Source organism: Panthera pardus, unplaced genomic scaffold, assembly GCF_024362965.1.
Source record: "Panthera pardus isolate Hobbes unplaced genomic scaffold, ASM2436296v1 HiC_scaffold_2, whole genome shotgun sequence".
Lineage (NCBI taxonomy): Eukaryota > Metazoa > Chordata > Mammalia > Carnivora > Felidae > Panthera > Panthera pardus.
Window position 1 is genome coordinate 7255651 of NW_026526765.1, and position 25174 is coordinate 7280824.

At 42.6% G+C, this 25174-nt stretch overlaps 1 protein-coding gene across 10 annotated transcripts in view; it reads right to left on the reverse strand.

Annotated features, from left to right (window-relative positions):
- SEMA5A (semaphorin 5A) overlaps positions 1–25174 on the reverse strand; it is a 477458-nt gene that overhangs the window by 249652 nt on the left and 202632 nt on the right. For all 10 annotated transcript variants that reach the window (XM_053906877.1, XM_019450800.2, XM_019450802.2 and 7 more), the window contains one exon: positions 13971–14070. In XM_053906877.1, coding sequence (XP_053762852.1) covers positions 13971–14070 — 100 coding nt within the window. The remainder of the gene's footprint in view (positions 1–13970; positions 14071–25174) is intronic.

Here is a 25174-nt window from a genome sequence, read left to right on the forward strand (position 1 = left end):
CCCTCTCTTTTATGGCAGATGGATCAGAGCCCTCCGCGCAGACCCAGATTAAGGATGACTTTGACAAGGCAGTGCGACAGCAGGTCTATTTTTATTTAGTCGGGCAGCATGCGGAGGCCAGGTTTCCACCAGAAACATCTCCCTGCAGGGGGAGGAACGGGAGCCCAGCGCGCGCGGAAGAGGGTAGTTGAGCTGCCGAGGAAACACCACTGGAGGCTGCTAGCATTTGAAGATTTGCCAGCCTTCACCCGATGTGCCACAGAGGCCGGCGTGACTCCTCCCAGGGAAGTTAGCAATCTAGACACACGCACAGGTCAGTTTTCCAGATGAGAGGCTTACAGGTGGCACCACCGGCAATTACTGGCCACTCATCGCCTTCATGAGCACGATGGCTCCCTACCCTCACCCCCGCCTCCTAATTGGCTTCCTGCCTGCAGGATGCTGCCGGCCATCACCGCGCAGTGACCACGGGAGCCAGAAGGATACTTGTGCGAAAGCCAAAGCTGTGCCAGGACACAACCTTGTGAGGGAAGCTTAAGCACCCCATGCCTGGGTGCTCTCATCTGTAAAATGGGGCCCATACTCCTACCTCCGCCCTGCGGCTGTGGCGAGGGTTACCTCCAAGGAAAGCACTGATGGCTCCTGATTCATTGCAAGCAGTCGATCAATCGTGGCCACACGCAGACAGTTTATGGAAAATACTGAAATTTCCAGCCACATTGCAATTCTCAGCAGATTCCCCATTGCACGGGAAAGGAACGAGAGCCGCTCTCCAGCCATTTCCAGTTTCCGGCGGAAGCCGGCCTGACTGTGTGTTCAGGTGCGTGGGGGCATTGTCTGCAGGGACAGTACAGCGCTATTGGGTTTTCAGATTTATAGCCTCATGGTTCTGGGACCCAGTCACCACATTCTTCCACTCACTAGCTCTTTTAAGAAAGACTTTTTCTGTAAATATTTCCAGTAAAAGAAATTGTTCATATTTTTAGTCAATTAATTACCTAAGGGGTCTGATGAGGTTGAAAGGCCACCTCTCTCTCAAGCCTCTCATACACCCACCCCCATCTCTCTCTATCTCTCTCTCTCACACACACCCACACACACACACACACACCCACATCTAAATCTGGGAACTTTCTAGAAAGGCACTTCTCATACACAAAGAGCTGGAAGTGCCTTCACAACACTGAGGAAAGAAGATGGTGGTGTCCACCATGCTCCATAGAGCTCCGGGCAGGACAACTGGAGAGAAAAGTTCAAAGTCCTCCATTTTGGGTCGGAGGACATACAGAGAATATTCTCGGAAACCCCTCAGTGCCCTTTTCAGGTGCCGTCCACGAGGGAAGGGTTATAGAATGAATGTTTGGATCTCCCCCAGATTCTTATGTTGAAACCCTAACCCCCAAAGGGGATGGTGTTAGGAGGCAAAGCTTTGGGGAGGTGATTAGGTCATGAGGGTGGCCGCCCTCGTACAAGAAGCTCCAGAAATGCTTCACCTCTTCGACCATGTGAGGACACAGGGAGACAGTGGCCAATCTGTAACCCAGAACCCAGCCATGCTCCCTGACCTTGGACTTCCATCCTCTAGAACCAGGAGATAGAAATCTCTGCTGTTTATAAGCCACCCAAGTCTGTAGAGTTCTGTTCTAGCGGCCCCAACAGACCAAGACAGGAAGACACGGGCTTATGATAAGAAACATGCCACGTTCTGGGGCCACATCTCCCCAAGCAAAAACTAACTCTGCTGAGGATCCTTTTTCTGCCTGGCACGTCCCAGTATGCAAAGGTGCCCCTCCCCGCCTCACCATTGCTGGTGAATTTCAACCTTGTACTTCTACTCCCCTGAATACCTGAGAGCTGTGGTGCCCTCACAACCATTTCATCAGCGATAAATCAGGGTGGTGGAGACATTCAACAGGTGAACAGAGAGGAAGGGGACAGAGAAAGAGCCACAGTGCTCAGGCTACCCATGCCAGCACCCCAGGGAAGAGAAGCATCAAAGGAGACTGAAACGTTTCCTTTGGTATGTTCTAGGTTACAAGATGCAAACTGGTGATTTTTAAAACCATCCTCTGTTTTTTTTTTAACCTAAAAAAAAACCCCAAAGAACAGAGGATTCAAGAATTTTAAAGCTGAGCCATTCTTAGAGTGTTATCTACCTTCAATCTGTCCATGAGGAAACTTCTGCAAATAAAGAGGTGCAGGGTGATTTATTCAAGACTATTAGGATCAGATAAAGTCCCAACATTAGAATCAGAACCTCTCAGACCATGCTGTCCCTTGGCCCCTGTGCCACACGGCTTCACCAATCAGTCATCCCATGTCACTTTCCGAGTTTCATGGGCACACCCCCCCCAACACACGCACATACACAGAAACACACAGTAATAGTTCTTACAGCACAATTATTTTCTGTCTTCATTGTTCATTCGCAGGCACATTTACGTACCATTTTGAGACCATTCTGGTCTTAACACTACTAATGGCTGTCTTTTGATTCTAGGTAATTGATTCTCACCCCTGGGACTCATTTCTGACTGTGACATATGTCTCCCCATTAAGCGAACATGTTAACCCTACTGGTCTGGCTCATTAAATGGTGTCTCCTTTCTCCCTCCTTATTTCTCACAGTTTTTTTCCTGAAACTGCCTGCCCATACTTATTTTTTTTTAACTTTTTAAATGTTTATTCATTTTTGAGAGACAGAGCATGAGTAGGAGAGGGGCAGAGAGGGAGGGAGACACAGCATCCAAAGCAGGCTCTCAGTCTCCGAGCTGTCAGCCCAGAGCCCGATGCGGGGCTCAAACCCACGAGCCATGAGATCGTGACCTGAGCTGAAATTGGGTGCTTAACCAACTGAGCCACCCAGGCACCCCTGCCCATACTTAAGAGTGCCCATGTTTCTTCATTTATAACATGAGAGAGCTAAACTATACCATCTGTCAGTATTTTTAAGTAACACAAATCCCTAAAAGACTGTAACCCTTTTTAGATAGGAAATGGCCAAGGGAGTTGAATGAATTTGTGACCAATCTAATAAAAGACTTGTCGCCCTGACGTATTTCAACAAATTCCTGAGAAATACTTTTTTGAGTGTTTTTTATTTTTTTGCAACCAAGTACCATATTGCAAAATAATTTTAAATAAAAACTCAGCATGTAAAAGAGGAAGGATAGTTCTTCATTAATGAAAATTCATCCAACAAAGTACTCACACATAATATTTGTTCATCAAGTTGATTAAAGTGACTTAAAATTTTTGAAACTAGAATTACGGGAAATATGTATTGATAACCTTGTACAACCTTTGTGGTGGTTGGTTGGTTACATTTTTGTTGTTACTTTTTGTTTGATTTCAGAGACAAAGAATTGGTAAGGGCTTACAAATATTTGTTGAATACATGACTGTGATCTACACAAAATCCAGGTAGACAACTTAATGCCTTCTTGGACCTTTCCATATTAGAAATATATAATATGACACATCCCAGTATTCACTTTCTCTATCATGATTTTCAACGATTTTAAAAATGTTTTTAAGAAATGAAATATAAATGAAACATTTGTGGAATTCCCCAATCACCTCCCTGGAACTTGAGAATCTGACAAAACACAGTGTGGATTCTACTATTCTCAAATGCCTTTCCTCAAACTATTCGGTTCCAAGTATAGCTTGAAGTCCATTTTTGCTACTGGACAAATTCCAACACAGCTAGCAACAAGAGGGACCCGAAATCTCCCAAGACAGCTTGATCCATCACAGTTTGGGTCAGCGACCTATGAAGCTAAAGATTACAAAAGGAAAGAAAATCTTCTAAAGGGAATAAAAAATTGATATTCCCAGATGTTGGGCCACTCACACACTAAAGCAAGATCTATGGTCCTCTGTAAGTGGCTGTTCTCCGGGGCATTCCAGAAGGGGCAACCACTTTATCTTGCACTCGTGAGCACACCGAGGAGGGAAAACAATATATGTGAGGTTCACGAGAAAGGCTACCAACCTTTCCAACATGAAGGGGTAATGATTCTGGCTTCCAGCCAACAGGGAATGCTAACCAAATGTTTCATATCGGGTCAGTTTCTCTAGGAGGGCAAAGCTCTGAGCAACCCAAAGCATTTAAGTGGTCTCATTCATCATCATAACACCCTGGGAGATGTAAATAGGTAGTAATAAGGAATATCACCATTCTACAGGGACAAAGGCAGTGATGCAACAGGTTAAGGGATTAGAATTTTTTAGAATGCATCAGTGGTACAGCTTAGGAGAACTAGTCTGTATTTCCATTCCCCGCCCCCCCCCCCCCATTCCAGAAGTACCAAGCAAGAGTTTACCACGCTGGAAAGGTTCAGTTTTACGATGATAGTAAATGAAAGTATGCGTTTTTCTTCCCTTGGTATGGATCTCCTTTTTTTTTTTTTTCCAAATGTCTTGGAATAAAATTTGACATTGCTCATTCACATGTAATAACCGTATTACTTTTAGGAGTAATAATGTATGAGGGATACATAGATCCAACAGACTGAATAATTCAAATCACAAAGCCATTAAATTTGGCAGACAGAACTTGACAGTTTCCCCACTAGACATCTGAACGCGTTTTCTCCCTCCTCACTGGAGTTGATTTCTTATTGATTGTAGGATTGCATAACCCATTCCTGCGTCCTATCATATCCCCCAGTGGCCTATTAGCAACAAATCACTAAGCACAACAACATATCCTCTGAGGGAGCAGTGCGGGCCGTAATAGACGAAGTTCATTTGTGTCTTCATGTAAAGTAATAAAATTCAGCCAGCATTAAAGAAAAGGTTGAGCCATCATGAGCATATTAACTAAATGACTCATTTTATCTAGAGACACTATAAAACTTAACTCTGACCTCCATTAATTATGAAAGACACAGGTGTTTTAAAATGACATTCTCTTAGAATAACTCAATTGGTCTCTGATGAATATAGCTATAAAATCAAAGAAGAAAACTCCAGGTTCTTATTGAACACGGAAGTTAGAGGCTTGCTCATAACGGAGGAGGAGAAGGCCAAATAATTAAGACAGGCAGAGACGCATTTGGCACGAAAAGAAAATGGAGACAGAACGGCAAGCTAATCTATCAAGTGTGTTGTGAACAATGGGGGTAGTGACTTCTCTTTCTGTTTAATAGAAGTTCAGACCGTGGTCGATCATGAAACCATATGAACACAAAACACACACTGTGGAGCAGCTATCACCATTTGAGTAAATCTGAGAGCTGACGTCAACTGAAAGGCCCGTCTCACCTGTACCTGGGTCAGCTTCTTCCCACCCGATTTCTCTTTGCTGCAGGCCTCCCCCGTCATCAACAGGCGACTGCGCAGAGCTTGAAATAGCCACGCCCTCCATCACACCCACATTTTCCACTGCACTGACAGATCGGAATATTAAAACGTAAGTGTCTGATTTTGAAACTAAGGAAAAGTAACACCTGTATCCTTTAAGGCACAAGGTGTTTCTATAAAAAATTATTTTAATTATCTGAATGTCAATATTTAATGTATCAATCACATCAGTAACGTCAAAGCATCTGAAGATTTAATTTCATCCTGGAACCAATTCTGTAATTGCTGTTCCAGAGATTTTCATGATGCTGGTTGACTCCAAACGGATTCTAGGAGCCTTTATTTTTTCTGCGGTTATAACCATTCCAACCATATCTCTTTCATATGTTTTATCCACAAGTTTTGGGGCATTGAATTAATTTTTTGAATTACCAAGCTATTGCAAATATATAACAACTATTTAGTTGGATCACATTTAGATCACAGTTTGCGAATAATACAGTCATGCTTATAAGCTACCTCTTCAGTCAAAATCTTTGCTACCCTCCTCTAAAATCATGACTATATGTACTCTGGGCTATGAAAATTTTAAGATAATTTTGACTTTATTATTGTTGATATTACCATATGTGTCCAGTACAAACTCCCCCAAAATTGTATTGGCTTCTATTATCCCATTCCTTATCCCCAAAAAGTTGTTTCAAACCTTTCGAAAGTCTTGGTTATTAAAAATGTTCCAAAAGAACACATCAGAACCAGGAATAAATCATTTTAATAGCACTCTTGTATGTTTAGACACCAAGATTGAAAGGCACAGAAATAGATGGAGAGCTTCTTGTTTTTTGCGAGTAAAATAAAATCACAAAGATGGATTCTGAGTGGGGTGCAATAATTAAGACCAACGCTGTTAGCAAACTGCAGCGATATAAAACCAGAAAAACCTTTTCCCATAAGCACATCTAGGGTCATAGTTATTAGTCAATATTGTTAATAATCACACCGATAATTTAAATTTTATTATGCTCTAAATATTACTTGCTTTGAGGATTACAGACGATGACTTTTACTGCTCCAGATTTAATTCGCAACTCCTGCTTTTGTGGGTCCGCTGGGTATTTGACTTGTTCCCTCCTATTTTTCAGTTAATAGAGATCATATTTCATTTGAAAAAATACCAAGTGACCTATCTTAGGATTCCTTTAACCCTGTTTTCTTAGGAATGTCCACTCCTCAAGTGATCTCCATATACAATTCTTTTTCTGGGTTAGCTTCAGAGTTAGCAAAAGCCGAGCTGTTTTGTGTTTCAGTTTTGTTTTCATGTATCTTCAAATAATCCAAGAATTGCAGCTCAGTCCCCACATGCTCAGGGCTAGTTACGGCCATCACGGCAAGCCACGCTCCCGAGTCTTGCTCCAAATCTCCCCTTTGACTCTTGCCCTCTACCTTTCCATCTGGGGTCACCATCAATCACTGTCAAACTCAGCTCTGAAATATGTCTCAAATCTCTCCTCCCCATTTCCACCATCACTGCCTAAGTGTAAGTTCTTTCTACTGTCACCTGATCCACAGCCCCCAAGAGGTGTTCCTATCTCCAAATTGTTCAAATTCGAGCAGACTCTGCACACAATATGGAAGAAATATCTTCTTCAATGCAAATCTGAGCGTATAAATAGGCAGACTGAAAAATCTCCCAAGCTCCTAATGTCTTTAGCAGAAGCTCTCAAATTTGCCAGGCCAGGAGATCATCAGAAACTTGATTAAAGCAAAGATTCCAACGTTACTTCCAGAAAGTCTAACGCTGATGAGCTGGAGAGGCCTGGGCATCTGTGCTCTTGTGATGCCTCTTAGGCAACTCTCATGACGGCCAGAATTGGAATCACTGGTCTGGAAGATTAAGTCCACTCTGTTCCACAATCTGACCCCACCTAAAGCTCCTGCTTCACCTGCAATAACTCCCCCTCTCAGCCAACTGGTCACCAACTGGTCCAGTCAAGCTTAGCTCTTCTCAGCCTCATCGGGATCTCGGACTTTCCCCGAGGTATGGTCTTTCTGGCAAGAAGACTCTTCCATCTGCCAGACTCGTAATGCGTCTCCAAGGCTCACTTGAAAAAGCACCTTCTCCGTGCACCATGTTCACCCCCCAAAACCGTCATGTTTCTTTTTTCTTGGGGTCTTTCTAGGGCCCTTTACCCAGGCTTCCCTGGGAGAATTTAATTGCTTGTGTTCCCCCCACAACCATTAGGTCAAGAGTCAGCAAACTTGTCTTTAAGGGCCAGACAGCAAATGCTTTGCCTTCATGGATGGTCTCAGTTGATACAACTCATCTCTGTAGGTAAAGTTCAAAAGCAGCCCTAGGAAATATCCAACTGAATGGGTGTGGCTGTGCCCCAGGAAAACTTTATTTACAAAAACAGGAGACCAACGACGGAGCCTCAGCTTGCCAACCGGGCACTAGGTTTGTGCCAGGCTACGAAGTCTTCGTCAGGTAGAGACTAGGCTTCGTCTTTGTTTCCCCAGTGCCTTAGATACTTCCTGGCATAAAGTAGGTTCCATAAATATTTGATGAATGAAGAGTCATGAAAGGTAACTAAGTGAACTAATAAACTCTGATGGACCCTATGTGGGACTGGCTGGGAGCAAAGCTCTCAACGCTCCAACACCGTATAGCACACATATACACCCAAAGTAAAGAGGCTGATTAATTTTTATTACACTGCTTTGTTGACTCATTCATGCATTTTGGGAAAAAAAGGACTTTATGACTAAATAAATAACTATGCCGCTAGACTTATCTGCTCACCAGTTCCAGCAGAGAAGGAAAGTGTAGAGATTATTCTGTTTTTTACAACAGCAAAAGGAACACAGTGTGCAGAAGTCTTTCCCCCAAGAGTTTCTGTAGACCACCTGTTTGTTAAAAGCTCACACTCCTGGACCCTTTCCAGCTCACTGAATCAGCAGAGCTGGGAACAGGGGACAGAAGAAACTTCACTTTGAATGAACACACCCCCGCCCCCGGGGTACTTAGGTACGCTGATGTCTGGCAAATACTGGACAAAAGGTAACAAAGCCAGCAGAAAAGGAGTGGGACTTTTTAGCACAGATCAGGTTAATTAACCAAATGGACCCTATTGGAAGATTAATAGGTATGAGAAGGAGGAAGATAGGCAAAGAGAATCCTAAGAGAAACGCACATCTATAAATCGAGTGCCAACACTGAGAAGGAAAATGATAGAGAAGAGAAAATATTTAAACGATAAACTAACAGCTGAATAAAAAATTCCAGACCACGAGCAGGAATGAAAAGCACCATCCTTTCTTTTTTTTTTTTTTTTCATCACCAGCTGTTTTTCCTAAATCATAATTAATATAAATACAATGTAAACATCATTGCTACCCTGGGATTCTTTGCACTATGGGGGTCTATTCCTTTTGGATTCACTCCTAACTGCTGACTTGATTCCACTCACAGAAGTTACCTTCAATTGTGTATACTTGACTACAATGTATCCTTTGGAAAACAGAAGTTGTGGCTACTGGAAGCAGAATTGCCCATCTTATAAAAAATCTCCATTTTTCCTTTTAATCATACATTGCTTCCAAGAGATTAATTCTAAGGTAAAACTTTAAAATAAAAATAGCAATTATGAATAACCACCACCAAAAAAAAAAAGAGTGAATAATATTGGTTCAATTAAAAAAAAATGATTTTATGTGAATCTAAAATGCAGCTCTTTGTTCAGATCCAGCGACAAAATCATTTTGAAAGGAGGAACTTCTTCTAATTAAATAGAAGTCTTCCCGTGCATTCAATTGTGATCTTATGGGAACATATGCTTTGAATACTTAAAGCAAATTCCGCGCCACCATAACAAAAGCAAGTTCATCTTTCCTTTTTATCTTTATTTTTGCAGATTCAAACGAGGGGCAAAACAATGCTTGAAAATAACACACTAGGATTTTTCAAGACTAGTTTTTGTGACTGTGATCAATGAAGGTCAAGCTATGCCTTGGAAGCCCTAAGGTCTTAGTTTTAGTTTTTGTTTTCGGTAATAAACATGCTAATTAGAAATCTATAGTACCCGTTATAGAAACATGCATACGGAAATATCTTCCCCTCTGTGGAGACGGTTCACTGACTGTAATGGCAAAGCAAAGGGCTCCGTGCAAGGCACAAGACTCGGGGCTGGTCCTCAAGTCCGGGGCAAGAAGGCTCGTGCATTCCCATTTACCCTTCCTCTTGATATCTCCATAACGTTCCCATTTTGTAATGTAACTGCAATAGAATTAAAATTTGAAATTTCCAAGGTCATGAACTGCTGTGTTTGTCATCAAATTTGATTGCTACCTGACCCAAGCGTTGAGCCTATGGGCTTCAGTCCCACCAACCTTAATCACCAGCAGAGGGCTGGGCCTCCCTCACTCAAAGGTGCTCATGTGAAATTTTACGGGTGAGTGTTTTTACTAAAACATCATAGGTTATAGACTCTGCCTTTCAATTTATATACTTCTATTACACTGAAGCTGGTTAGAGAACAGTAAGGTGATCAGACATCCACTGAAAGACCAAGAAACACACAAAAAGAATGGAAGGAAACTCACATTCTCTTTGGTGAGAGACTCTTTCCGTTATGATTCTATGGCTTTATGCTTCATAAGAATATGGCTAATTTGCAGATGCCCTGATTATTATTTGTTTATAATCAAACACTGCGTTGTATGCGAACCAAGTTAGCTGCCATTGGGAATAACATTTGAATTTAGCACAGAATCACCTGTAGTCCTTCCAGTGAACCCGAAACACTAAAGACAGACAGATTCATTTGGAGAATAAAAGTATAATCATCTTCTTACATCTAGTTTTACAATCCTATCTGCCACAAAACTTACACTTACATCAACTTTGTGAACTGTTACTAGTATCAATAAAGTACCAATATTTTATACTTTATCTATACAAAATCTACACCAGGACATATTTCTTCACTTTGGAATTTTTCTTCTTATATATAAAATATCATGAGAATGGCTTTTTGTAGGTTTTTAGACAAAGATGTATATAAACCATTCATAAAATATTACCCCAATCGTATAAGGAAATAGAAATCAAATAGCATGGGGAAATAATTGAAAAGTTTAACTGTGATTATTTCTGAAATTGTGTTTCTTTCTTTATGCTTTAACTGCATTTTCCACATCTTCTGAAATGCAAATGCCTCAGCCTCATCTTTGAAAACACAAATATTATTTTAATTTTTAAAGAGCCTTGGGTAAAACAGGATACGAATGCCAATGCTTTCAAAATAGCATAAAAGATAACGTGCATCTTGGAAATAATAAATTCACGGATCTTTCCAGAAGTTCCACGAATTCAAGAATGCAGGCACCTTCTGGCACCACATAACCACAAATCGCTTAAAGAGAGGTTTTCTCTTTGCAGCACAATGAACTTCCTTTTTGTGATGAGCAACAAAGAATCTTTAACTGAATTCAATTTCAGGAACATAAAGCATCACTGACATAAAGTGAAACCACCCAGTAAATGGCTTTACAATGCTGAGTGCTAACTCTAAGAAAACAGAAAGCCTATCACTGTATTTTTTTTCCACCACTCATATTTAAACCATTACAAATGTCCTAAATATGCACCTGCTCTCTAAACTTTTGCTCTGTCAAGCCCTCCCAAGCAGGAAGCTGAGGGCTGGGTTATTTTTAAAATGTTATAGCTGGCTCACACTCCCTCTCAAGCTTTCTGAGCCTAATCCCACCACCCAAGTTTCCTAGTAAAATTCCTATTCTCCTCGCTCAGCGATGTCTGCCTGAAGCGCACACGCGCACATATGCCGAAACCCGGAGACTTCCGCAGAGTCACCGTCCCGCTGCATGCTTACTGCGTGCCTGGTGCTGTGACAATCACTTTTCATGGATTATTTTATTTAATCCTCGCAACAGCTGACAGGGGTAGGAATAATTATATCGATTCTAAACATGAGAAAATTAGATGTCTAACGCTGGCTCAAGAGCACGCAGCTGAGCAAGTCCATTCTATGTCTTTCCTTCTTTCTTGACTTGTTTATCGAAGGTCTCTGGCACCCAGGGTGCTGCTCTAGAACGGAAAATACAGCCCGTGTTCCTGGGGTCGCTTATCTGAAATTCAAATTCAACTGTGCCTCCTGGACTTGGATGTGCTGAAGTCTACTGGTCCTTTTGCTCCTGGTGACCACGACGTACCGTGCACCAGGTTGACTCAGTGGCTAGTCTGATCCCGGCGTGGCTGGGCTGGGATGTGGTGACAGGAGATGGCAGCAGACTTTGAGGGACCCCGGGAAGGCCACCTCTAGGGACAGGCATCCCTGGGGACGATTCCCAGGCGCTATCTCCCACCAGGGCAGGACCACAAGCTAGTTCTTCCCAATGCCAATTTGCTCGGTGGCTCCTCACATCCAGGAGGAGAACCCGTGTCATTGGCCAAAAGCCAAACGCCTGCGATGCGTGTGCCCGTGTGCCGTGCCGTCCCACTCATGCGGCACCAGAAACGGCGGAGACTCTTCCCCGTCTCCTTTGCCAAAGTTCTTCAGGGTCAAATGGAGCATCCGAGACCCAGTGATACCGACGGAGGTATTTGTACCTGGCCGCCTGGCAGGCATCGCCTTCCCCTCTGGCTAAGGGCGAGAGCTCACTTCCCCTAAGGGTTAGCTTTGCCACTCTCTTATGTCCTTGGAATAAATCTGCTGTAAACCCAACCCATCTTTCCCGGAGGGTCCTCCCGGATGCAGAGGAGGACATTTACGAACCAAATCCTCGGAGCAGATATGTTCCATCCACACATGTGTTTGAGCTTCTGCCAAAGGAGAAACTGTGCCACATTCTAGGGAAGGAAAGAGAAGACAGGCACATCCTCCACCATCCGGTAAGTCAGTATTTGGTCATGTGCGGGGGGGGGGGGGGGGGTGACACCTGACAAAAAGTCACGCGGTAAGGGAAGAAATGAAGGCAGATGACAGGTGTGCTAACAGGACCATGCAGCGCAGGGGCTGGAGGAGCTCGGGCCCAGGGGAGGACCCTGGAGCCAGATCTCCTCACGACGCATCTTGAGTTCACCAAGTAAAGTTGGGGTGGGTGGGTAGCTGATGTTCCAGAAAAGCAAAGGAGTTTGTCACCAACTCCCCGGGGCAGGAAAGAGAACATTTGACAGTTGTGGGCAATTTAAATAACTCCACATGCCTGGACCACGAGAGAATGAAAAAGAGCGGAGTCCATGAGGGATGTGGGACCACAAGGCAGGGGGTGTATTGGGCAACACCCAAGGTGCCAGCATTTACCCAACGGGGACTACCGAAGGGGGGCCTTTTAAAAAGATGATGTTGGCCAGGGTATGAAGAAAGAGGACAAAACCTGGAGGCCAGAGGACCAATTAAAAACCCTTGCAACATACGATCCAGGCTCCCAGTGAATACGCTTGATGGAAATCGGCATCTGAAGTCCCCCATGGATTCCCAATGTGCTGAAGGAACTAAAAGTAGACCAAATAAGCCCAAACAATCCGTATTCACTGTCCGCTCAAAAATATCAAAAGGCATGCCGGTGACATGTTCAGTGCTAGGAGCTAAGCCAATCTCCGTGTCCCCATGTAAAGTTATGCCCGCACATCTCAATGTCTTCAAGGGCTGGGTGGTGCACAAGGTTTCCTTGAGATCTGAGAGCAAAAGGAACAGTTCTAGAAACGGTTCAGTGTTTATCTAGAGTATAAACCGGATTTAGCTTCACTCACGTATACACGGAAACTGCACATCCTCTCTCTTGCTATGAAAGGTATGTTTTATAATCTAGTAAATCTGATACATCACTCCAGTGCCCAAAGTGGTTTCCTTGAGTTCCAGAGAGAGTCCAAATCTACCAATGGCTTCTTTCTTCAAAGTTAATATTTTTCCTAAGAGACAGGTATGCATAGGTATGTTTTAGAAATTCCCCTCAAAATACGTTGGCAGGATAAATTATTTGAACAGAAGGATTCTGTCTGTTCTCTAAAGAAGCACCGGTAAATTTGAGGGAAACGACTCAAGATCTGTTCTGATTGTGTTCTGGTAGCCTCGTCATCAGACCGCAACGTCAAATATTGACCTGGATCCAGGAGTTTGTGTGCCTGAAGAGGGGAAATGTAACGGTTTCCTTGAATTCTCAATTGACTAGAAAATGGTCTAGTCAAGGTCACATTGGAATGGACATCCAAATCTCGACTCCAGAATTTTACTGAAGAGTGTACCGACAAGTTACGAACATGGTTTCTGGAGTCAAAACGCCTGGGTCTGACATCGGGGTCCAGCTTTTATTAGACATCATAAACATGACCAGACTCAATCCCCTCATCTCTAACACAGGGACGTTGACAATACCTACCTCTCAGCTTTCACAGGAAAAAAAGTAGATGAATTCATGTGAGAACAGTTCCTGGCACACGGGGAGCACCCAATAAATGCTGCCATGCAAAGCAGTCATCACCTTATTATTAGTAGCATAGTCAACAGCCCCTTATGCCGTATTTCCTTCTTAGAAGAAGCGTTACTTAGCACTCGTGAGCTACAGCAGAGAAGCTCACGTGTAACTGCACAGATGGAAAACGAAATCCAAAATTATCTGCGGTGGCAAAACGGAAGATCTCTCACCTTGCTCCTACAACAAGTTCTTTCTGTCCTGGGTCAAATGTTAACTGCGAGAAATCCACAGCATTCTTCGCTCTGAACTCCCGTAACCAGGGGCCAATTTCTAAACAGGAAAAATAAATAAATAAAAAGATACACATGAATGATCTTTCCTCCGGGGACCACAAAAGGTGCACATCAGGTAGAAAACATGACATTGCAGAGAAGCTTGGAGGGCCCCCTGACGCGACCGTTCAGGGGCCACTGGCGGTTCCCATCAGAACGTGACACAGTCCACACCGAGCTTGTGTAAAACAGAGACGGCAGCCACCCAATAAAGAGCGAGCATCAGCGCTCGGGTGTGATTTATAAGCCAGATGTGCATTTCCCTTTGGGCGCTGGGCTGGGCGGAAAACCACCCAGCATTCACGCGCTTCACCCAGGGAAAACTGAACGCAAACAAAAGCACTTCCTGGGTGTCCTCCCTGGCAAGAACTGAAGACTTGAGGAAATCGCAAAGCCCTCCTTCGGACCCAGGACAAACCCAGGCGCACCATCTGCCTTCCTTCAAAGTGGACGCTTCGTGTCCCTGCACTTTGGGTTTCCATCCTGGCCCCACGACCGGGCATGTTAAATACATTCAGCACTTTCTAGATGTGAAATCTAGTTACTTCTAGTTCTCATTGGCATTTTTTTTTCCCCTAAGGGAAATCAGGAAATAGCCACTCTTTAGAGACAGGTTTTTCACAAGACTGTTAAGTCCTATGACATGGCCTCCAGCCTAGAGTCTGATTATTGTAACACGACAGCTCTGAAGAGGGACAGAATGCTGCTTCACGAGCCATTTTTGCAACTTTTATGGGCACATTTCTGACACCAAAAAAAAAAAAAAAATGCTCAGTGAGTTGCCCTCTAGTTGTGCCTCACCTTAGCATTATTCCTGACACTTAGCCACGTTATCTGTCATTTTTTCTTGGATTTACTATTCTGAGTGATATCACACTGACTAAACAGGCACATGACAGATGCCACATCAACAAAGTTACAAAACAGATATAATATGGAAATATGCCCACATCCCATAATATGTCCCATACACAGGTCTTTGTTGATGTGATTGGGACGGATTATTTTCAAGAAATGGCTCCGCCTGATAAATACAGCAATTTTCTACTATCAGTTATTGGGGAAAAGGCCATAAACCAGAAGTTCTCCACCGCATAAAGGAAACCAGGGTTGACTTCTAGAGAGACCTGTCTTTGGGTTTTGAAATTTTAATGTGCATCTTGATCCTTTTTAGAAGTTTATTTCAATGTGTTCATTTTACAGCCAAATCATTAAAAAAAAAAAAAATTATAGCAAAGTATGTACAAGGCCCTGGAGCTATAAAAACTTGTTAATGAACGGTCTGTTCCAGAAGCTCACAATCCAGGTAGGGGGCAAACACTAGTATCTTCTTTAAGCAGAGTATCTATGAACGCAAGGACTTTACAGGCATTTGTAATGTTACAAGAAGTACTCACACATAGAAAGGAGTGGAGACTGGGATTCTCGGTAAAAGAAAGGCGAGATCTGACCACATATTGACAGTGCAGACGCGTTCTAGAGGAGCAGAGCTACGTGGGATGCCACGGTGCCCCCAGGGCCAGAATCGGTGCTGCCCACCTGCTTGCCCATCAGTTCTCCGCTCCTGGGAGACAGGGCCGAAGGCTCTTACGTCTGCAAAGCTCACCTGGGTGCCTGCGGCACAGGGCGCAGGGCTCTGAATGCGTGAGGCAATGATCACCATGTGGAATGGACGAGCAAGAATCGGCAAGTGATTTCAAGAGGAAAAGAGTTAAAAATGAAAGGGAAGAGGGGACAAAAGAGAAGAGGGAAAGGAAAAAGCAATGGTAATTCAAGAAACTACTGGGATGGTTAACTGAGAGGCATATTTAAATATAGCTCACAGGTCAACAAGTTCGGACACGGCTTCATGGGTGATAGAGAGGCTTTGAAAAGTCCTCAGGCAAGTACTTGACACATCAAAGCAGGCATCTTAGGAATGTGAATGGGCCGCTGGTGGGCAGGAAAGAGTAGAGAATGGGGGCAGGAATGTTAGCTTTTTAAAAGTACCACCAGGCACTTTAGGTAGTGGTTGTATGAATGCTGGTTGTCAAAATGCAGGAGGAACAATGGTGGGGGTGTCCTAGGGGCCTGATACCTAGCTGGAAGGCAACCAGCTGAAGATAACAAAATCCTTCCGACACAGAATTAAGCAGAAAACAATGGAGAGTAGCACACAGGCCTCAAGGGGTAAGGCCGGGTCTTGGAGAAAGATGATAGGTTCAGGTGAACTATGGAGAATGTCCTCTATGAAGAATGACCCCAGAGACATGGCGGAGCATGGCTACGAGCCGGAAGTGCACGTAGAGCTGTTTTAATACAACAGCTTCATCACAGAGAGGAACCTGATGAGGAGACCTGCCAGGACTGGAGTTCCAGGCTCTTGAGTGCCCCTCCCAGGCTCTACGGATCAAAGCTCACAGCTGCCAGAGCTGAGCACACGTGTTGTACTCAAGGTGGTGACAACGAGTAGGTCACATGAGTCAAGAAGAGAGGGCCACGGGCTGACCTTTCTGTTAGAGTAGAAATGTGAGCCACATGTGGGGAGAGAGGACATGAAAAGACATCAGAAGAAAATCACCTCCCATGCATTAATCTCACCTCCCGTGAGCTCCCAAGAGCTCACCTCCCATTCATTAATCTCTCTTTTCAGTTAGACAAACAGGAAGGGTGTGGCCAACAGGGACCAGGGTGAAGAGACATACTTCAGGTTTTGGCTCCTATGCTGGGCAACAGGAAGGGCTACACTACTTCCTGAAAGGGTGTGGCCAACAGGGACCAGGGTGAAGAGACATACTTCAGGTTTTGGCTCCTATGCTGGGCAACAGGAAGGGCTACACTACTTCCTGAAATGTCCTCCAATAATTGAAGGAGGGATGCAGATATGGAAAAGCAAGCTAACGACATAAAGTTCCATCAAAATTGTTCCCTTTCCTTTATTTCAATTTCCAAAGAGCTGCCCCCTTGAAACAGTACATTTTTATGGTTAACATTAGATAAAAGTTGGATAATCTGCACATTCTCTTCTTTTTTGATTTTCCTGGGCATCCCTCCAGGTCTGGCTCTCTCAACTTTGCATGTCACCTGACTTCTATCTGACACAACACCATGAACTCCTGGGGAGAAAGCTAATGCATCAACCCGTCTCTAACTGAGAATGCGCCTGTCTCAGACACCTCTCCTCCCCGCTTTGCCGTAAGATCAGAGGCTGGTGCCCTCTCCCCTGTGCCAAGATCAGTACCCCTTCCTCTGCTCATGCCAACTCTTCCCTCCTCTTTGGTCCCTTCTCTAAATCACCTCTTTTCTCCTCTAATATCTCCCGTGTTATCAGGCCCCTTCCCTTTGTCTGCAAGTACATGCAAAGTCCCTCATTTTGAAAAATCTTTTAAGGGGCACCTGGGTGGTTCAATAGGTTGAGCATCTGAGTCTTCATTTTGGCTCAGGTCATGGTGGGATCGAGCCCCACATTGGGATCCACACTGAGAGTGGAGACTACTTGGGTTTTTCCATATCTCTCCCTCTGCCCCTCTCCCCTGCTTGCTCTCTCTCTCTTAAATTAAAAATAACAATAACATTTACAAAAATATTTTTAAAAATTGTTATTATATTCTTTTATTATGACAGTGTCGAACACTCTGACAAAACGCATAGTAAACTCCCACATATAATTTGTCAGAAAAGGCAGTAGGCTTAGTTTCACATGTAAGTTTCAACAACCCCTTAAGGAACATGGAATCTCAACTTTATTGAACTTACTTCAGAGATTAGACAAAGAGGTAAAGCTTCCTAACATAGTTCCGAGGTGATTAGGATCCTGATAATCTTGCTAGTAAGGCTTCACAAAGACATGATGAGAAAGGAAAATCATGGGCCACCCTCGTTTAAAAGTATGGCTGAAAACACTGCTAAGGAAAGACATGTATTAGCAAATCACACACACGTGTATGCACGTGTGTGTGTGTGTGTGCACGCACACACACACACACCCACACCCACACACACACTGCTTCACATGGGACGGGGTCTACTCCAGAAACCCAAAGATGGATCGACAAGTTTAATGTCAGAAGTTCTATCAGTAGAATTTGCCACCACAGTAACAGAATTCAATACCAGCATCAAGAAATGATCAGTGCTGCTTTCTAAAGAATCAGAAAAGGAACAGTTACAGACACAGAAGTCTAAAAGAGCACAGTGTCAAGTAAGGCAGGTGAGGGCAGAGTCTGAACACGGGGCAAGTGGAGGCCAACGAGCTCAGCAGATGCCAAAGAAAGATGAGGGCAAGGGAAGCGAGCAGCGAACAGCACACAGCACGTGCTAGGTTGAGAGATAGCGTTGTTAACAACATCAACTTTAATATACGCTCACTTCTCCCAAATAATGGGTTCACCTTTTCCCTCCTATTTCTCTCTCCTGATTTTGCTGAAAAGAACACATAGGAACATCAGGATGAAAGGGAACTTAAATATAGCAGCCAACAGGACCACTGTTTGGAAGTTAAAAACACAAAACCTGTAACTTCAAATTTAATACTTTGTAGATAATTTTTAATATTTGATGGTAATCATTCAAGCTAATCCTTTGATTACACAAATGTGGCTATTAAAAAATGGCCCATCAATGACCTTCTACTGCAAAATTAGCTGCAGTGACACATATTTGCCTTCTCTTACCATTGCATAAGCACCCATATGATTGTTTTATAAATATTCTAATAAAACATATGATGATTTGATTTTAAAAAGAACCCAATATTACAATCTCAAGAACTAACTTTCATGAACATATGTCAGCATTAATCAATTTAGCCCAAATGATGACATATATAAACTAGAGACTAGCTTACAAATTCAAGCTAGTCACCAACCCCCACCCCCCACAACCAACACTAGAAAATAGAAAACTTTGGAAACAAAATAAAAGTTACTATTAACACTCTAGAAGATATTGAAGGAAATCATGGTCATAAGCCAAGAAAACCTTTTAGAGCCTGATAAGTAAGAATCACAGGAGATTTTGGTGTTCAAGACTAGTCCTGGTCTGAAATCTGAAAACCAAACTGATGTCTCCTCCAGGGGCTAAAGCCTGCAGCACTCAATTTCCAGGGACCATGCTGACTAGCAGGCAAACACTGAGCAGTGAAACCTCCCAGGTCAAATAAAAGTGGCTCTGGGTGGCCTGTTCCATTCATCACTCTAAACTTCAGTCGATTAAGAAGCCCGGTAAGCAGGATTGAGAATCTTTTGGGAGGAACTTGAAACCCACATTGGAAAAACCCTAACATGTAGCTTCCTATGCAACATTTTTGTAAAGTAACAAGAAGGAAAAAATCAACATCCTCTTCACTTTGAAAATGAATTGATTCCCACTGTTATATACTCTTAAATAGAAACTGCCACCCACTCAGTTTAATAAATAATACATTTATTGTTTCTGCTATTGTTATGAATAACCATGATCCACATGTCAGTTAAGATCTACAGAAAAAACCATTCCCATGGTCACCAGTTAGGTTTTATGATCCAAGGGTCTTGGTGTAACAAAGGGAGGAGAAAATGTCAATAACCATGCACTGATCTGCTTTACTGGTGCAAAGAATGGGGGTGCATGGGCGGCTCAGTCAGTTATTAAGCGTCTGACTCGACTTCACCTCAGGCCATGATCCCAGAGTTCGTGCACTGCCAGCACAGAGCCTGCTTGGTATTCTCTGTCTCTCACTCTCTCTCTGTCCCTCCTCCACTTGCTCACATGTGCACATGCTCTCTCTCTCTCAAAAATAAATAAATTAACATTAAGAAAAAAAGAATTACTTTATTGGAGCAAAGAACATTCTGGAATGACAAGGCAGGGATGATGCGAACAGAGTAGAATGGCAGGATTTCTCAGCAGTGTAAGCCACTCAGCTCTGGTGTGGGGGGACAGGACACTGTCCTGAAAACGCAAGGGCTGGGTCCTCCCCTCCCCCAGTAGGGCACTCCTGCCAGCTGGGCACCAGGAAAAGAAGGGCAGATGGTCCTATTGGCTGAGCATTCCGGAAGTTCTCCTTGCCGGACCTTCCCCACGTTGTGAAAGAAACCATCCTGCATCAGAGATGCCTATTACTCTTTAAAGGTGGCATGCATCCCCCTTCCAGGGACGTCGTTTTCAGCTTCCGCCATTACACGCACCATTCTCAGCAACGTGATCTGAGCTGAAATATGATTGGAAAACAAAGGAGGAGAATTTTTAAGAAGCCCTGAGAACGGCAAGGCAGGTCAGTGCTCTGGACCGCTACCACTGTTCTTCTTTTTCCTTTTCCTGCTTTCCCAGGCATGTGCTTCCAACAACAGCCCGTCAGAGCAAGGTGAGCCTGCTTGACTCAGCAGCTCTCAGCACCTGGTGCTGGTTTTCAGCTACATGAGTCCTGCCTGAAATTCTTTAAGGGATCACAACAGATTTCAGTTCCAAAGCCTCATGTGTTTGTCGAATGGCAGGCTAAGGCAAAACACTTCACCAGGAAGAAAAGACCCAAATTCACAAATTCACAAACATTTATGCTTGTGGGGAAAAAATTACTATATTATATATATATATACACACACACACACACACACACACACACACACACATATATATACACACACATATATATACACATGTATATATATATATATATACACGTGAGGTCAGGTGCTATATACACGTGTATATATATGTATACACACACACACACACACACACACACATCTATATATATCTCAGAACAACCAATGTCTCTTAGTAATGCTTTTTTTTGTTGTTACTATATATTATCAGTATTTACTTAATTTCTGGAATTATATTAGATACTTTTTCACACGTTAACAACTTCTTATTATATTTAATGTTTACAATCCTGTGAAGCCAGAGCTATACTCTTTCTTACAGAAATAAAACATGTAAAAATTACAAACTCTGAGTGTTTGAAAAGTCAAACAACTTGCCAAATGTAACATAAGTGGTAAGCGGCTAAGCTAAACCCAGGATGGGACTAAGGCCGTATTTCCATAAGGTCTGAATTAAAAATCAATTTTCCCAGGAATGTCTAAAGTGCATTAATCCTTAGCACCTAGTAATATATCAGCATGGATTAAATTAGCAGAAACAGTAGTTGACGCCCACCAAAAGAGAGCAAAATTCGACAGAAAGGAAGAGATGGTAATTTTCATTTGAGGACAGGAATGTTCCAACCCAAGCTGCCCATTGGGCAGGGCACAGCTGGAAGAAGGAAGGTCCCAGAGAAAAGCAGAAAGAAACCAGGGTCCACCGCAGACAATAAGGCTACCGAAGGGAGAAGATCCCAACAGTAGACATCTATCTCCATCATTTCTTTCCAAGACAGGTCCTGGTTACATCAGCTAATGTGGAAATAGGCCAATACTCTCTGCCTTACTTTGGCTTTCTAGAAAAATTGAAAAGTATCAGGCCAATTTTGTTTCTCCAAATGTATAGACCTCAATTATTCTCACTAGAACTTCTATGTAGGACTCTGTAGAATCAACATGGTGTTGGCTATCCTGCAGTCCACCCCCTCCCCTTCCTTTAGTGGATAAAACTAAGGGCAAAGAGGTTGTATCACTGCACAAAGTTATACGCCAATGAAGGCAAAGTGAAAATCTGAAGCCCTGTGATTTCTTTGCCCATCTATTTTCTTCTCCATCACAGCACTAGAATATCCATCCAAGTGGGAATAATGGTAACATTTTAAGGGACTAAAATATCTATATCTAGATTTAGATCTCAATATATTCACCCATATATTAGGATGTGTATATATAAATACATGTGTTTATTCACACACACACACACACACACACATATATACAGATACATAAATATGTATATTAAGTATATATTTACATGTATATTTATACCTAGATACAGACATACACAGTTCCACATATTTATATCCAGATATAGCCATCAATATGTTCATTCATATATATACATATATGTATACATACATATTTGCATAAAAGTATGTAAGAAATATAAATATATATATACATATATATATATATATATAATGTATATAACATATACACTTAAAGATTATCTTAGAGGGAAAAATATCTCAAAAGCTTGCTATAGGAAATTATCAAAAGGTTCAACTGATGTGACTTTTTAAAAATAAAACAAAAATATTCAATAATAACCAATTAGGAAAAGTAAAATGCTTTTAGACCAGTGTTTAGACCAGCAGAAAGTATCCAATACACCAAGAAGACATAAGGCTTCTATTATTTACATTTTTATTGATAAACGTGATACATAAAACACAGTCTTTTAAATACAAAGAGGGGTTTTTCCCATCATTTCTGTGTTTAGTTGCATATCTGCTCAACAGAGGTCAGGTGCTACATCAAGTCTCTTCATATGTTTCCTTCCCAATGACATTTTAAACACCTCATCTTTTTTTTCCCCACACGTTCACCATTGGAAAAATCCACTAACTGCAAGTTTTGCAAAATGTCTGTGCTCTGGAATTGGGTTCTTCTGAAATTCAGTGCTTCATCTTGGACAGCCTGTCTGGTAGATGTCTTAAGAATCCAAAAAGGTGGGGCGCCTGGGTGGCTCGGTCGGTTAAGCATCCGACTTCGGCTCAGGTCATGATCTCACGGTCTGTGAGTTCGAGCCCCGTGTCGGGCTCTGTGCTGACAGCTCGGAGCCTGGAGCCTGTTTCGGATTCTGTGTCTCCCTCTCTCTGCCCCTCCCCTGTTCATGCTCTGCCTCTCTCTGTCTCAAAAATAAATAAACGTTAAAAAAACATTTTTTTTTAAATGAATAAAAAAAAAAGAATCCAAAAAGCGGTGATAGTGCACTTTTTACTTGAAGCATTCGCTGATGTGGGTCTTCTTAACTCAAACATAATTTGAAGCCACAGGTGGCATTTAAGCTATGTTTTACAGCCTGGAATCCACTGCATAATATATATGCACGATTTAAACAAGCATTAAATAATAGTCACAAATCTGTTAAATTACAGGAAGGAACACACATACTATTCCAGAAAAGGCAAGAGCAAACAGCCTGCCTCGGGAAGGTGGCTTTTAGATAAAGACTGGCAGCTGGCAGGCTGAGAGCATGCTCAGCACCTCAAAGAGATTCCTGTGGGACTTTCGGACATATTGTTTCTCAAAGTTAGATTACTGCAGAGTAATATACACCTAACAAAGTTTTCGTTTGTTTGTTTCGTTAAATGTTTATTTATTTTTGAGACAGAGCGCAAGCAGGGGAGGGACAGAGAGAGAGGGAGACACAGAATCCAAAGCAAGCTCCAGGCTCTGAGCTGTCAGCACAGAGCTCGACGTGGGGCTCGAACTCATGAACTGTGAGATCATGACCCGAGCCGAAGTCACTTGCTTATTAACCAGCTGAGCCACGCAGGCGCCCCTAACAAAGTTTTTTTTTTTATGTTTTTCCTGGATAGGTATCTTAAGAGAAATCTTTCGAGACACAATTTCAGTAGAATCAACTACCACCTCATAACCAATTGAAATGTACTCGCTTTCGGAATCAAGGGTGGGATTTGTGATTTCCACTGTTTCCCCAGGTTTTCATTTGTTTGTGTGGTTGCCTGGCTGTCTTAGGATCTTATTCAATCTCAGGATCTAAATGCCAGGGTTACGTGGGGCCCATGAAATTCTCAGTCATCCGAGGGTTACCTGAGACACACTTAGCAAGGTGTAAAGAGAAGGTTCTGGAATGTTGTCAGCAAACGGGTTTCCAAATCCGCCTGGCAGGCTGGCATTGCCTTCCCTTTTGTTTATAACTTTTAAGATCGTGGAAACCTAATTATTCCTGGGGGCTGCGGGTAAGAACCAAACCAATAAGAGACAGGTTTTTATTGCTGGATAACTCACACAAGAAGCAATTTCTATTCATCCATCCATCAAGGCAGATTTTTTTTTTCTAATTTAAAAGTTTATGCAAATGCATACGTAAACCAGGCAAGACCTTCAAACCCCCAGACTGTGACCAGCTTTGTCCTCCAGGCTGTGAAGTGTGTTTTGGGGCTGCCCTGCCCCTAAACGCGGTGTGGCTTTTCCTACAGGAAACTTTCCTGGTGCAGAAGGGTCTTAATTTTGCTTTGTGACCTGCAGCATATGACTACGGGCTATAAAATCTAATTGCAAAATCTTAATGTTGTGCCAGAGGACATTAAAAAGTAATTTCCTTCAGATTTATAACTTGAGAATTACAAATGATGTTAATGTGACTAAAAATATAAAAAATGAACTGTTTCTATTCAACGAGCACTTAGATGACTCCAGAAGTGGCCACATGCTTGCTGTGTAAGTAGTGATGACCAGAAGTCCGAAGGGTACAAAAAAAGCCATTTGTGCAAGCAAGTCTCCTTGCTTGAAGACATTCTAGTAAGTCCCCAGGGGGTCTCTTTGCCAAAGTACTGATTCTACCTACAGGTACTACAGGTAGAACGCGTTCCAAGACTGACCCAGATTTTACCAGGAACTTTAGGGTGAAGCATTAAGGACATATGCATCTAGACTATTGGGGCAACACAACTATTGATTTACGTAGTCAACGAATATTTCTTGAGTGCCTACTACATGGAAGAACCCACTTAGTACTGGCTCCGATACAAAGTTATGTAAGACAGACCTCTGCCTTCAAGACACTGATAATTTTGCTAAAAAGGGGAGATATACGCACAAGAGAGCTAAACTGAAGAAAAGAAACACTAGCTGGTCCCAAATAAATTGTGATGAGTGTTCTAAGGCAGTGCTATCCAATGAAAATAAGAATGTGACCTACACATACGATGTTGAATTTTCCAGTCGCTACATTTAAAAATGCTAAAGAAGTAGGTAAAATTAGTTTTTGACAATATAGCTTATTTAACCCAGGATATCATTCCAATGTTATCAAAATAAAATTTATTGAAATATTTTGATTTCATGTGTACATTCTCAAACTTTGAAAACCAGTGCGAATTATAACTGATGCCCTTTTCCGCTTGGACTAGCCACAATTCAAGCACTCAACAGCCGGACATGGCCCGTGGCTTCGCTGCTGGACAGTGTGTATCTAATTTATTAAGAACGGGGTTTCCTTGGTCATACAGAGGCGTAGTTCTATTACTA